The following is a 14,921-nucleotide window of genomic DNA, read 5'->3' as shown; positions in this document are numbered from 1 at the left end:
CTCCAAATACTATCTAACAATAAATACCAAAAGATCTCTGCTGTTTTGGGGTGAGAATACAGTGAAACTGGCCATGATGATATTTACCTGCCCCAGGCACTCCACATACTGTACTCCTCTCACAAATGTGGGAGGAGAGGGCCTCCCAAATCTTTCCCTCCCCAGCTGACTGAGCTCTCACGACTGTGTACCTCTAAACACATCCATCACACTATTGTCTATTTACTTCAGTATTGACACAAGACAGAAAGCTCAGCTTTACTGAAAGTGAGGGGCCCATGAACTTCCATCAGTTTATTTAAAAACTCCTAGCATAGTACAGAATTGACACTCAAATATTTATTAAATTGTGTCTAATATCTGCTTTTATGTATTAACTCAAACTTAGTTTTTTCATGAAAACATTTTCCAATAACCTGCACCTTCCTCAATTACTTGACTAAGCACTAAATGTTTCTGCTCTGCTTTAAATAAGCGCATGTTTACAATACTTAGTTATTAGGTTGTTAGTATTCACTAGGTCACTTCTCTCCATATTTTAAGATTCTCAAGAGGAGAGATGAGATCCCCATAAAAAAGGACAGAACATTTCACACAATGAGGATTTAATGATTATGAAAAAGTACAAGTCTGTTTAATATTAAACAGCAGTATTCCTTCCTTAAAATTACAGATAAGGTCAGAGTAAGAACAGAAAAAGGAACAAAATAGATCACTTATTGTGAACAATTAGCTACTTTTCTATATTTTTAAAGCAAAGAGGGTTGAGATCAGATTACCTAAGGCGGATAATCTTAAATAACATGGCATTTTAATAATGTCATAGATTCAGAGACTGCATTTTTTTCTTTTAATATTCACTGATAATGAGGCAATAAGTATACTGCATTTATATTGTGTTTATCTCAGGTTGATAACATGGCATGATGGTGCATGGAGTTCTGTACATGTGATTATAAATAAACACAAAGAACAAAAGAGCTCAGATGCTTCTCTCATTTTATCTTTCTCAGTCACTGTTCTTAGTTATTATTTATCTAAAATCTCTTAAGGAGCATTTAAATTCAGACTTCAGAAGCTGAACTCTAAGACCTTCCCAAAGTTATTTATTAAATTTATTGTTAGCAAATCACTTTGATGAACTGTTCTAGGGCATTAATGCAATCACTAAAGCACTATCTTTTCTTTTTTTTTTTTAAATGTATGTTCTGAAATATTTATTTCAGCATTTTTTTAAAAAGATTTATTTATTTTATTTATACATGCACTGGGTACAGTCAGAAGCGCGGGAGAGAATTCACCAGAACCGGAGCAGGGAGCAGAACAGGCAGAAGGACCGAAGTACACTGCTGAGGGGAGCAGAGGGCGGCAGGAGAGGTCTGTGCGTCATGTGGGACCCTCGCCAGTGGCCGGGGATCGAACTGGAGCTGCAGAGGCTGCAGGGGCTGCAGGCAGCTTGGCAGCCCAGCGCTCAACTGCTGCGCCACCAGGGGAGGCCCAGCACTTATCTTTTCAAAATAAAATTCAAGTATAGGCAAAATCAGCAGTGATGATAGGTCATTAGCATCTGCTGTAGTCTACATATTGCTGTTCATTTCTTTAAGGGAAAACAGAGAAGACCTGATGTGGTACTAGAAAATAGTACAAGTGGTAGTGAAGTAAAACTCAATTTCCTGGAAAAAGTTCCCAAAAAAGCTGGACCTGAATATTCAGTCTCACACATATGCCTTCCAGAAAGCTTCTCTACAAGCTGGGCTGTCTGAGCACTGAGAGAAATGTCAACAATGGCATTGCCTCAGGAGTTTATCCTGGGCACAGAGCCATTTAATATTCCTATTAATTACTTGGTGCAGGAAGGTGAGCTATAAGAGATGCTCCTTGTCAAAATTCACTACAGATAGAAATTGTTCAGATTTAGAAGAAATTCTGTTTGATTTAGTACCAATATCATGAGGGCAACAGAGATCAAAGTCTAACCACTATTAGAGTCCAAATAATGCCTTTCTTCTCAGCTAAGTCTGTAGCCCCTAAACATATAGAGCTTCAGCCTAAATGAAAAAAGGAATCCCCCAATGTTCAGGTCAATGCCAAGACTGTGAGATATAAAATAACATCATACAAGAAAATCCAAGGGTGATAACAAAAGATGAAATGATGAAAAATAGGCTATGATCTAAAATGTTTGAATAGTTCTGTTCAGAACACCAAATCTACTATGTCTATTGATCCCTCTTTCTTCGCTAAGCATAAATGATCTGCTCTTTAGAATCCTCACATAGCAATTTTGGGCCAGTTCTTAAGTATTTTTTACAGGTTGATTTATAATATAGATACAAACCAGTATAAATTCCTTGAAAGCGTAGACCCTGCTTTTGCATTCTGCACTTCTGCCAGGGTAACAGATTTTCAATAAATGCTTGTTCTGGGCAATGCAGAGCAGCAGTTAAGAACATAACCTTGGCAGCCTCAGAATGTTCACTTTTAAATCCTTGTTCGACCGCTAACAAACTTTGAGATTCTGGGCAAGTTTCTAATGTTTGTGTCTACATTTTGTCATCTGTAAAACTGGTATAACAATAAGTGGTAGAATTACTGTAAGGATTAAATGAGATGATTTGTGTAATGATTTTAGGACAGTACTAGACATCTAGGCAAATGCTTAATAAATGTTAGGAATCATAGTCACATTAGTGTATTAGTGGATGAATGACTTAATAAATGACTGATACAAAAACTTAAAAAAATCAGAGGGCTCCTCAGACAAGCTTTCCCTTGATTCAATGACAGTGTTTCTCCCAAATTTAAGTCTTTGTCAATTAGGTAAACAAATTTCAGAAAACAAGTTAAATTATGTCCCAGATATTGTATGGTAGGAGATAATGCATGCTGTAGAAGCAGCATCTGGTAGAATAAATATGAATGCTGGTTTGTTGTTGGAAGGAAAACTCTCTGAATCTTAAGTCACTTCTTCCCCTCACACCCCCAACCCCTGCCCTCACCTTTAAAGACCTTTTGGCCCTCTTTATCACTTTTAGGAAGCCACACATTTCTGCTTTATAACATCAACCTTAAGTTGCGGTAAAGCTGAGAACTGCGAATAAGCTAGGAGTCCCTTTCTCTGTATTTCCACTCCAGGCCACAGTGTGCTCTGCCCATCTGCTGACAGAACCTCCATTTACAGGCAGCAGATTGGGTGCTGCCCAGATTCTGATAAATCAAACCACTTAATACTCACCTCAAAGTCTATCTATAACTCCCCTTTCTGACCAAATTGAACTAAATGGAACAAACTACTCGAAAGTATTAACTTTCAAAAATGAGCTTTGAAAACTTCCAGTGGTTCCAAACTGACAATGGCAAAATTTCCCATGTCAGAGGGGTTTATTTAGATTAAATAAGTACTGATGGTTTAAACATTCCAGGTTTCTAAGCAGGAATGAGCTCCGTGAGGGCAGATTAGTGTATTTGTAAATGGGCAGTTTTCTACTGAGACCAGACAGGCATGCATCAGGTGGTAAGTAGTTATGATATTTTACGAAGCGCAACATACTATACATTCATTATAAACAGATCTTTTACAAACAGCAATCAAATTTATGTGTTCAATTCAAACAGCCAGCAATTCAAGGAAAAGCGTGCAGAATGCAATTTCTTACCCCTCAGTACTGATTTGAGGTTGAGCTTGGCTTGGCGGTGCAGGTCCTCCACGCAGGGGGGTCTGGTGGTGGGGAGGAACACATTCTCCTGCTGGTGCCATGGGGCTGTGTAGTGCACTGTCCATCTACTCTCCTCATCAAGGTTGGAAACCGCTGTAGAGAGATGGATTCAGGTGTCAAATTAAGCTCCATGGGCTCCAAAGGTGTTCCCTCCAGATGGGATTGGGATCTCGGTGCATAACATAGCCATGGGTGAAGGGCAGCAAGGGGGAATTGTGCAACTCTGAAGAGATTTAATCTTCAGCTCCTGGGGTCCTTCTCACAGGTTGCAGGAGAAGCTGAAACTGTTTATCACTGCCCCCCCAACCCCCCACACAGTTTTGGTAGGGTTACTTGCTCAGCTTCCCAGCATGTTAGGCCCTCCCTCTACTCTGATGTTAGAAAATGATTGTCAAAACGGACAGAGACCTCCCATTCCTACTCAACTCCACCACAACAAAAATCTATTATTCAACTGCACAATGCCTTTGCATCAGGAAGTGGCAGACTGTCAAGACAGAAAACAAATTTCCTACCAAGGGGTTGGAATCCAATCGTTCCCCTCTAAAGCATCATTTTAAAATGTCACTGTTATAAACTCAATTAAGTCTTTTAAAAAATTAACCATAAACATTCAATGTGATGCATTTAAATGTCATAGCTAATGGGAGTGGAAATCAATTTGTGCCACAAAATTTTTCTGCATTTCTTACTTTCATGGACTGCTTCAACATTAAAATGTTTTCTAAAAATTCAATGCACTTGACTTTCCCCAATACAACCCAACACAAAAGTCTGCAGAACATTAGAGGAGGTCATGACAGGTAATCATGAGACTAAGCTAAATCTTTGTAATAATTTTCCTCTATCCCTGTCGGGTGTGGGCCCTCTTTTTTCTTTCATATTTCCTGACAACACCAGATGGGGTCCCAGTGGGGTCCAACATGAAGTTGGCAGCACCAAACAAATTCATCAATACTTTTTTTAGTCCTTTCTATATATCTGCCAGTGTAAGCCAGGCACTTACTGGGGATGACAAGTTTCACAGCTATAAGATCAGTAAATAAATAGTAGATTGTGAGGGGGCAAGTGTTCCCTAGCACTGAACTAAGCTATAGGGTACACACTGGCTGTATCCATTTCTAGAATCTAACATGCTGGTCGAAACCAGACCATATACTAGATTCTGAAAAGAAAGCGAACAGGTATGTATGAACTATTAAAACTGTTTATTTGAACACATATAAATCAATGGACCTATAGTGCATCTACCGGAACTAATATAAAGATTGAATAAACTAATATATCCAAAGTCTGAACTTGTGAAAGAACTCACAAAAAGCATGAATGTAGCATGAGCAGGGATAATCACTCTAAAGCAGTCCCAGACTTGAGACCACAGTTTTCATTTCTCCCCTGGGAAGCTGTGCCATAGTTTGGCTCATATTCTTCATCCCTCACTTCAAACAATTCATTTTCTAAATGACCATAAATTGCAAAACTAGATCTCAAGTTGAAATCAGAAATGTGCTGTGTCCTTGTTATTAATGTTGACAAAGTAAGCATGTAAATCAGACAACTAGTTACCACATGAGCTCTTGTTGCATGTGTTTGCATAGTACATGTAACTATCAACCGTAATACAAAAGAAGTCCACAAATCTGATTTTTCTCTTATTTTGGTATCTGAGAAGCTTGACCAGTGTGGAAGTCACCATGCGTCCCCCAAAGAGTGGCCACAGTTAATTATAGTGCTCTGTGGGGATGTCCATTTATTGGAAAAAATGCATCACCAGACTTCATAGTTAGAAATTACTGAAAATCGAAGCTCTTCTATTTGCCAATTACAAATCAAATCAAAATAATGGTATTCAAGAGCGTATAATCACACCCGGAGCTCCACATTACAGCTACCAACTGGCTCCTATGAAAGAACAGTTGTCTCTTCCCTGGAGTATTTCACTCATGCCAGGGCAGATTTTAATCAGGCCATCCAAAGACAGCCTTCGAGCAAGGGAGCTGCAGAAAATGAGCCCAGAAAGCTATTCTTTGTTGTTTTCTTCAAGTTTCTCTTACTAAGGCTCCTACCCAGGCACTTTTACCCAGTTTCAATCACTGACCCCCAAACTAAACTAAAATAAACAAACAATCATGTAAAAATAAAACCATATATTTGTGAAAATTATACTTTCTAGGGAAGGAGGAAACCACCTGGATTAAAGCGATTTAAAACAAATGGTAAGTACACAATGAGGCCACACCACAAAAGCTGTGTACTGTACAATAAGCACTGATCGGTCTAGACAGAGTTTGTCCTTGAGCTCTTAAATATGTAACAGAGTGCCAGGGGGCTTTAAAGGATCATCCCACCAAAAATATGTGACAGACTACACAGAGGCTCCCTGGTATTTAGCCAAGGAATCAAAAAATAACATACACTATACATCAAGGGCACATAAAAAGATTTCCCCTCTACTTCAAAGGGCTCTTTTGAGAAGTGAAAAAAGAAGTGAATACCTAAAACCCTTACCATACATAAATAAGACAAGCTAAGTTAATTCTGCCCTAAAGTTACAAAAGTCTGAGGTATTTGAATAAACTGGAATAGAATGGAGTTTAACTTTTACTAATTAGGCTGTTTCACACTCCTTTAGCATATAACACACACACACATATGGAGAAAAGAAATTACTTACTTTTCTTCTTAAAAAGTTTAAAGAAAGACTTGATCTTCACATTAAGAAAGACCACCATTTCCAAGATGCCCACATAGGGCTTAGAAGTTTAAATCACATTAAAATCTCTGGCCAGTAGGCAGGTAGCAAGCTGAATCCTTCTGCTCCGGAGTCTAACTTTCTTCCTTGAGTCTCAAAGTCTTACACATCTGCGCGGGCTGAGGTTAAGCTCATTGTCAGACAGAAGAAACCATTGGCAGCCCTTGAATCTGAAAAGCTCCCACTGAAACCTAATCTTTAAGGCTGAGAGCCCCCAGTGACAACACACACAGACTGAAAAAGCCAATCACAGTGCTGATTTGCGCGAGAGCCACCGAGTCGTCCTGTCCCTTGCTTTCTCCCTCAGTTTTCTCTCCAACAGATCAGAAGTTTCTCCTGTCTGGAGTCCAAGAAATAGTGCAGATTTTCCTCTACAGAAGTCAAGGTGAATGAAGCATGAACATCCCGATCTTTTTACTGGCGCTAACAAGTCTTAGGACAAGTCCATGTGGATTCTTTGACTCTCCAGTCAATGCAGGCATTTGAACTGATTTAGGGGGGAAAGGGCTCAACTATTGTTTCCTTGACCACGCCCCACCCCCCACCCCCACCCGGCGCCTCTGACACCAAAGGAACTTTAAACCCAGTAAAACTTTATAATAGAATCACCATGGAGCTGCCAGTGATGACTCAGTTGCAGATGTGTGTAAATTAGTACACCTTCTCTCTTCTCACCCAGTGGATTTTTTTTTTTTGGCCAGTGATTGAAAATCAGCATTGTAATCGTTGTGCAGCATGAGCTTATTTGCATCTAGCTGCCACCACTCTCGAGGAAAAAAAAAAAAAAGGCAAACTCTCCCCACACAACTTCCCCGTTCCATAGGAGAAAATGAATAAAGCACCCTAACCATTTTAAACTGTATTTTCCACTGAATTATTATCTATTTAAACACTTGGTTTAAAATGTTCTACCCCCCATAATTTCAATCATTTCAAACAAACTTTATCTGGGTTTCTCTTTAACTTGAATATCATGTACTGCATTCTCATGCTTTTGCCCATTTCCAACAAACCATAAAGAACTGAGGAAACAGAGAGAAGAATTAGAAATGGGGTATAAGCAAGCACCAGAAAAATACATTCCAGGACAGAGGGATGGGATCAGGAAATACTATTAAAAGGGACGAAGACAAGAATGCTCCTCACAGCTCTCCTGCGTTCCACTTCAAGCCAAAACAGTTTTTGAAACACATTAGACAAACCTCTTATTTCATAGCTTTGGGCCAGACTTATAACTGAATGGAAAAATGTCATAATCCACTAATTCAAAACATTTAGTTTATAACAAAAGCTCTTAGTCAAAGAAAAAAATTTATATAGGGGCTCCCTCTGGAGAAAGCGTTGGAGTGATTTCTCTTCAAACCTCCCCCACCCCATTTCTTATTTTTGAACAAAAGCAAAGCACATAAACAACACCAAAAAGTCACATACACATCATCATATGACCAGACATATTATCACAGATTTCCAATTGCGTTCTTTCATCCTATGCATCGTTTTATTTACAAGTGATTATATGACCAGATGGCAAATAAGGAGCAACTGAGACTGTAAATGAAATTATATAGCTGCCTGAAATGAGTTAGTAAAGTTCCCCTCAGGAAAACAGATTTATAAGCAAGAGTGGCCTCGCTCTAGTTCCTCTCAACCTCACAGCTTTCAGCACAGGTAGCTGTGTTTTGGACACAAGCACTCATACTCAACAAACCACAGGTTTCTGAGGTGAATGTCCACCACACATTTCCTGTGAGGACAGCATATAGCTTTTCATATAAACAACACTGCACCCCGCCACTGACTTGTTCAGAAAGGTAAACGCTGAGAAGATGACAGGAGTCACTGCTTTGAGATGCCTGCCCTTAGGGAGCTTACACTGAGGATAAACTGCAACATCTGGTATGCTAGCAGGTGGTAAGTAAGTTGGACAAAAGGAAAAGTCGAGTAGAATAAAGGGGTTTAGGAGTAGGGAGGTAGTGAGGTTGCAGTTTAAATAGGAGTTAAGGGGGACTCCCTGGTAGTGCAAGGGGTTGACTCAGCACTATGAAGCTATCTGCAGCCACTGCAGCACAAGTTCAATTCCCAGCCAGAGAAGTGACCCACATGGCACAGCAGACCTCTCCTGCCTTGCCTGCTGCTCCCCTCAGCAGTGTATTTTAGTAGATCCGCCTGTTCTGTTCCCCACTCTGTGTCTGGTGAATCCTCTCGCCTCCCACAACTCTGGCATGTGCCCCAGTTCCTGTATGCATAAATAAATCTTAAAAAAAAGTTTTTAAATAGGAGTTAGGGTAGACTGCATGATAAAGGTAAGATATGAGTAAAAACTTGGAGACAATCACCGCAAAAAAACAAAAATCTCCACAGTGAATGCCACTGGCTTTCATTTTGAAGAGGGAGATATGTAGTGAGATATTTCCAGTCCCCCAGGACAGGTCAGAAGTGTTTTGAATGTGTAGTAAGAATGACACGTGAGTAATTTCCTTTCTCACTCAATATTGTCTCCTATGAAGTGGCTATAGTTGTGTGAAGATAGTGCCACTCTGGCCAGCAGTGAGTACAGAATAGAATGCTGGGCTCCATGCTTGCACGGCCACGGACCACCTTCCTCTGTGCATTATTCTATCTGCCTCAAAACCCCCTACACCCCGATCTCAGGCAATGACCAAATAAATCCTTAATTGCAGTACATGTTGAGTAGTGTTTTGAAAGTTTACTAATTATAAAAATTTGGCCAATAATTTAATAATTTTATCATCTTTTACTTTATAACCTGCATACAAGGCTGCACACAAGCCTTGCGTTTTCTTGGTGTTATAGTTTATTACAGAATTATATTTTTTTAATGGAAGTGCCAACATCTTAAGTTGTTCAATTTATATATCCAACAGAAAATATATTAATGCATGGCATGTCCTATTCCATCTTTAGCCATAAGAGCAGCAGCAGGTTGAAAAAAAATCTCCTAACATACCAGCTATGGAAAGCTTGACAACACAGTACAGGAATGAAAAGCACAGCTCAGGGCCTTCCCAGTCAGGAGACTAGAGACATCTCCACACCACAGTTTTCTGTGCAATGGAGGAAATAACAGTGTGAAATTTGGAAATTGATATTGATAAAGTCCTTAGAACAGTACTTGGTCTGTGATACACATATTTCTGAGATTGATGAATAGCTAAGCAGCATTAAGCATAAAATAGAAGGAAAATCAAATTTGCAGACGTTTTGTCTTTCTTCTCCTTGTCCCAGCTAATTGCCAACTGCAGGAACCACTCCTGTTTTATGCAACTATTATCTTTTCTATTGCCAAAAATTGTACTTCACATAGTTAAGAAAAACATATCAGTCATCACTGGTGAACAACTTAACAAATGGTTTCTTTTTCTCTTCTTATCTTTCTGATTTTCTCTTAAATCATAAGTAGGTCTTTCTCAATTTACCATGATGGGTTAAGCTATTTCCAATTTTCTATGGATTTAAGTCAGAAATGTCTAGTGGGAATTATGGTTTCTAGTGAATTCATACAGCTTTTACACCATAAGTCAGGGACTGCATGTCTGCTAAGGGCCTGCCCAATTGCAAGCTCTTCCTTATCAGCATTGGAGCACACTAGTTCTTGCCCAAATCTGACAGCTCCTTCTCTGTATCCTCAATAAGTTTCAAAGAGCCAGTTCTTCAACCTCTATCCTGTGCTATTTAATGATTCCCCCTCGAAACCTCAATGATTTTGCTAGAGTAAAGCAGTATTCAGAAAATTATGAACCTTAGGTTAGTTAAATCCAGCTGGCCCTTTTTATAGGTTTGAAAATAATATTTCATGACATTTGAAAATTATATGGAATTCAAATTTCAGTGTCCAATAATAATGTAATGGAATACCACTACACCCATTCGCTTACTGTCTCCAACTGCTCTCACAATGCATAGAACAGCACAGTTGAGTAACTGAGACAAAGGCTGGTCTGCAAGGCTGAAAATACTATCTGCATTGCTGATCCATGGCTTAAGTACTTCAAACACCCTGCTCAGCCTTTATCTATTATCTTTCATCCATCTGTCTTTCAGGTCCCTATTACTAACCTGCACTCAAATTTTACATATTCTCAAGCAAAATATGTTCAATTGAAGCTGGCCTGCTTTTCCTCCAAACACTAGCTGCTTTGCTGCTTCTCAAGAAGTTTCTCATTCCTATTAGGGCTACTGTCAATTCTTCAATGAACCAAAAAGGTAAATTCCATTCCCATTTAAAACCAAGAAAACTATGACCTAAGCAGCGAGAAGGGTGTTCTGAGAACTCTCTCATTAGTACATATTATGTTTTTAAAAGCTATCTTTAGTTATTAGATTCAGGTTAATATAACCAATACAAAAGTCTTTATTGGGATGCATAAGTAATAAAAACATTTAAGAGTAAATCATGGGCCTCCCCAGTGGCGCAGCGGTTGAGCGCTGGGTTGAGAAGCTGCCCGCGGCCTCTGCAGAGCTGGTTTGATCCCCAGCTGCTCCCCGGCCACCAGAGGAGGGTCCCACATGGCGCGCAGACCTCTCCTGCCGCCCGCTGCTCCCCTCAGCAGTGTACTTCGATCCTTCTGCCTGCTCTGCTCCCTGCTCTGGCTCTGGTGATTCTCTCACCCTCCCGCACTTCTGACTGTACCCAGTGCTTGTATAAATAAATAAGTAAGTAAATAAATAAATAAATAAATAAATAAATAAATCTTTTAAAAAAAAAAAAAAAAAGAGTAAATCATTGTTCTCCAAAACTACTGTCAGTTATACCAAGTAAAATACCCTGTGACATTAATTGAATAACCATGGTGGGTATTATTATTTATATAATACTATAGAAAATATTATTTGCACCCTTATTCGGAAAGTTCTAATACTGCTAAAATTTTCACTGAAATGAAATCTTATTTCTAATATTGAAAATATTCCTTCTTCTAGGAATCTGCTGATTTCTAAAGTTATTGGATTATTTCTCAGGAGTAGGTGTAAAATTTCTGAGTAAAGGAACATAGGAATATTGTGAAGGTCATACATATTCTGAAATTTCAATAGCATTATCATTGACCGTAAGCAATACCTTACGGTCAATCATTCACCAATTTTATAGAAAGCCCTGCCTTGGAGTAGTCATTCTGGTTAGGAGCAAATCAAACATGTTCACTGAACTTAGGGAGGGTCACAGTTCAGTGAAATGAAACACTAAAACGGATAAAAGCAATAAATTAATAAGTAGGAGGTAAGATGAGATCATGTTATCAATGGGGAAGATGACAAAGGGCAAGTACTTCCTTTTGAAGGCAAACAGCTGTTGGAGAACAGGGAAGAGTGGACTCTTAGGTAAGACACGGTCATGGGGTGCATGGTGTTCACTTGTGGGGGAGCTGTGGGGAAAGGAGGTGGAGACAGAGGTAGGGACCTAGGTTGAAGAGCCTTCGCTTGCCATTAGGGGGCGGATGTCAGTTGGTGGGCCAGGAGGTAACTTAAAGAGCTATCTGGCCAGCAATGTGTCTTAAAGATCACTAGAGCTGGGTAAAAAGTGGATCTGAATGGACTTGACAAGAGGCAGGAAGAGAAACTGGGGAACTGGTATAGCAATTCACGCCAAAGGTGAAGGGTTATTTTCTGAGCTCCTGGAGTCTATCAGACCAATTTAACCACCTGCAGTACATTCTGGAATTATACTGAGCTAAGGTATGAAAGTAAGCCCTATCGATGTAATACAAGACTCATATGAATGTTACCATCCATATGTTCATCTTTAGTACAACCTTAAAATATATCATTATTTTTATTAAGGACTAAGATTATATGTGTAACCCTAAAAGCTTGTTAAAAGCTGTATATGGGGCTTCCATTCAGCTTCTAGACCTCCCCCACTTCCCATCACATTAACATAAAATTTTAAGCCCTCCTTCAGTCTGCTAAATGTTAGGGTTTAAAATCATTATTTTGAATCCAGGAATATTCTATGAAAGACATTTAAAAAACTGAACACAGGAGTTATGTGCAGAAATAAGGCGTGATTATGTCCAATACACACAGCAAACAAAATGCAAATCCTCAATCAATTGAAAATGGAATATATATTTTCAATAAAGATCATTGTGATTTCCTAAGTGGGAAGGGAAAAAAAAATCAGACATAATACAGCTTGGTCAGCATTGTCCACTAAATCATCACTTTAAGCACTCCTAAAGGAATTTTAATTCATCAAAAGAGAAAATATCCATTCTGAAACATTAGTATGTTACTACACTAATTTGGGTTTTCTTGTTATCACTATGTATGGTTAATTACTTGAAATACATTTTTTTAAATTTTTTAAAAAGATTTATTTATTTATTTATTCAAGGACCAGGGTACAGGCCAGATGTGGGGGAGGGTGAGAGGATTCACCAGAGACAGAGCAGGGAACAGAACAGGCAGACTGATGAAATACACTGCTGAGGGGAGCAGCGGGCAAGACCGAAAAGGTCTGCTGTGCCATGTGGGACCCTCACTGGCCGGCTGGGATCAAACTAGCGCTGCAGAGGCTGCAGACAGCTTCACAGCGCTGCACTCAACAGCCTGTGCCACCAGGGGAGGCCCACTTGAAATACATTTTTCACATTCAACCATTCATTCTTGTGTTTTTCAAACTTTTTGGAGCACTAGAAAATATTGCAGCAGAAAGATCCAATACAAGCCCCTGGACCTTAGAATTAAGAGATTTTAGAAAAAATCAACTGGCAACACAATCTACTTAATAAAATCCATAATAATGCTTTAGTAATAGAGAAACTTATAAATAGCTTGGGTCTGGTCCTCTGTTTATTAAGGAACAAAGTCTCCCCATAACTTTAACTTTTGGAGGTAATAATTATGTTTCATGTTTTTACAAACACCTTCACATTAAGAGCAATTACGTAAGTCTATAATTCATATCTGTCAAAATAACAATCATTATTGAAGCTGCAAAGTAAATTAATAACACAGGAAGGCAACTTAATATAATCAATAAAGTGCAAGTAGGGAAGTAAAATTTAGCAATTAGGGCTGCCAGATTCAATGTAGGATTCCAGAAAAGGTTGAATTTCAGATAGACAAAGAATAATATTTTTACATTTAAGTATGTCCAAATATTAAGTGGTGTATACTAAAATACAATTCATTGTTTATCTGAAATTAAAATTTAATTTAGCATCTTCTATTTTTTTGGTTAAATCTGTGAACACTATTTTTTTTTTAAAGATTTTATTTATTTATTTATTTATACAAGCACTGGATACAGTCAGAAGCACAGGAGGGTGAGAGAATTCACCAGAGCCAGAGCGGGGAGCAGAGCAGGCAGAAGGACCGAAGTACCCTGCTGAGGGGAGCAGCGGGCAGCAGGAGAGGTCTGTGCGCCATGTGGGACCCTCCTCCGGTGGCCGGAGAGCAGCCGGGGATCAAACCAGCGCTACAGAGGCTGTGGGCAGCTTCGCAACCCAGCGCTCAACTGCTGCGCCACCGGGGAGGCCCTGTGAACACTATTTTTAAGCACAATTTTTATAAATTATTTAAAGTCTCAGGATAAGAGGTAAGAGTCTGGAGGTAAAATGAGGAAAAATCACAGTTCAGAAAAGATCAAGGTTTATTCTTAAGAATTTCACATGATCGAAGGTGGTTTTTCTTCTGAATCTACAATAAAATTAGTTTGTTAATATATTTGTAATTTATGATACTCCAAAATAGCTTTCCTTCCTTGTTGCAACAATTGAAAAAGTGTATTTTATATTCCCTAAGACATTAGATTGACAAGAGTTAGTTATAACTGGACATTTGATTAGAAACTTACCAAAAGATGAGTTGGTCACTTTGACCAACCAATCTCTAGTCTTTCATATCAGTCTGACAAATTACTGTTTTTCTCTCTATAGTCTTAAGATATTAAGTATTTAAAACTTCTTCTTTTTCTTGATTTACTTGCCAGTCACTACAGAAGAGCCACCACCTAAGAGGAGTATCAGGGCAAATGTCCAGGGGAGGACCAGTCTGCAGCTCTCTAATCCAGTAGGCACCCAGGGGCGTGGACATCATGTGTCCCCTGGTATGATGAAATACCAGATATGAACATCACCCATGGTAAATTAAAGATGAACATTTTTTATAAGTTAAAATTTCCCAATTTACAGAGTACAAGAGCTAGAGGAAAACATAAAAAACAATCAGTCAAACTAAAAGATGAACCGTATTCTTTTACCTTTCACTGTTCCATAATGAGGTTATATACATACACACATGCACACTTAAAAGTTGCAGAATAATGTAGTAGAGATACTATCCCTGAATGGAAATATGTCTGATGACAGATGCTTATGCAGAAATATCTTAACTCTCCCATGATTCATGCTATATCACAAAAGTACATTAAAAATCACCAATGTTCTAAAACTTCATTGGTACAATTGGTTTTTCTCTCTTCTGCTGCT

General features: G+C 38.9%; 1 protein-coding gene across 1 annotated transcript in view; it reads right to left on the bottom strand.

Moving 5' to 3' along the window:
* The window catches only part of NHSL1 (NHS like 1), a gene marked incomplete at both ends in the record, with an annotated part of 218,779 nt that overhangs the window by 51,928 nt on the left and 151,930 nt on the right, over positions 1–14,921 (bottom strand). Inside the window, one exon of the mRNA XM_084257932.1 lies at positions 3,657–3,809. Coding sequence (XP_084114058.1) covers positions 3,657–3,809 — 153 coding nt within the window. The remainder of the gene's footprint in view (positions 1–3,656; positions 3,810–14,921) is intronic.

Source organism: Talpa europaea (genome assembly GCF_964194135.1).
Source record: "Talpa europaea genome assembly, chromosome: 2".
Lineage (NCBI taxonomy): Eukaryota > Metazoa > Chordata > Mammalia > Eulipotyphla > Talpidae > Talpa > Talpa europaea.
This window is presented reverse-complemented; position numbering and strand designations above follow the sequence as displayed.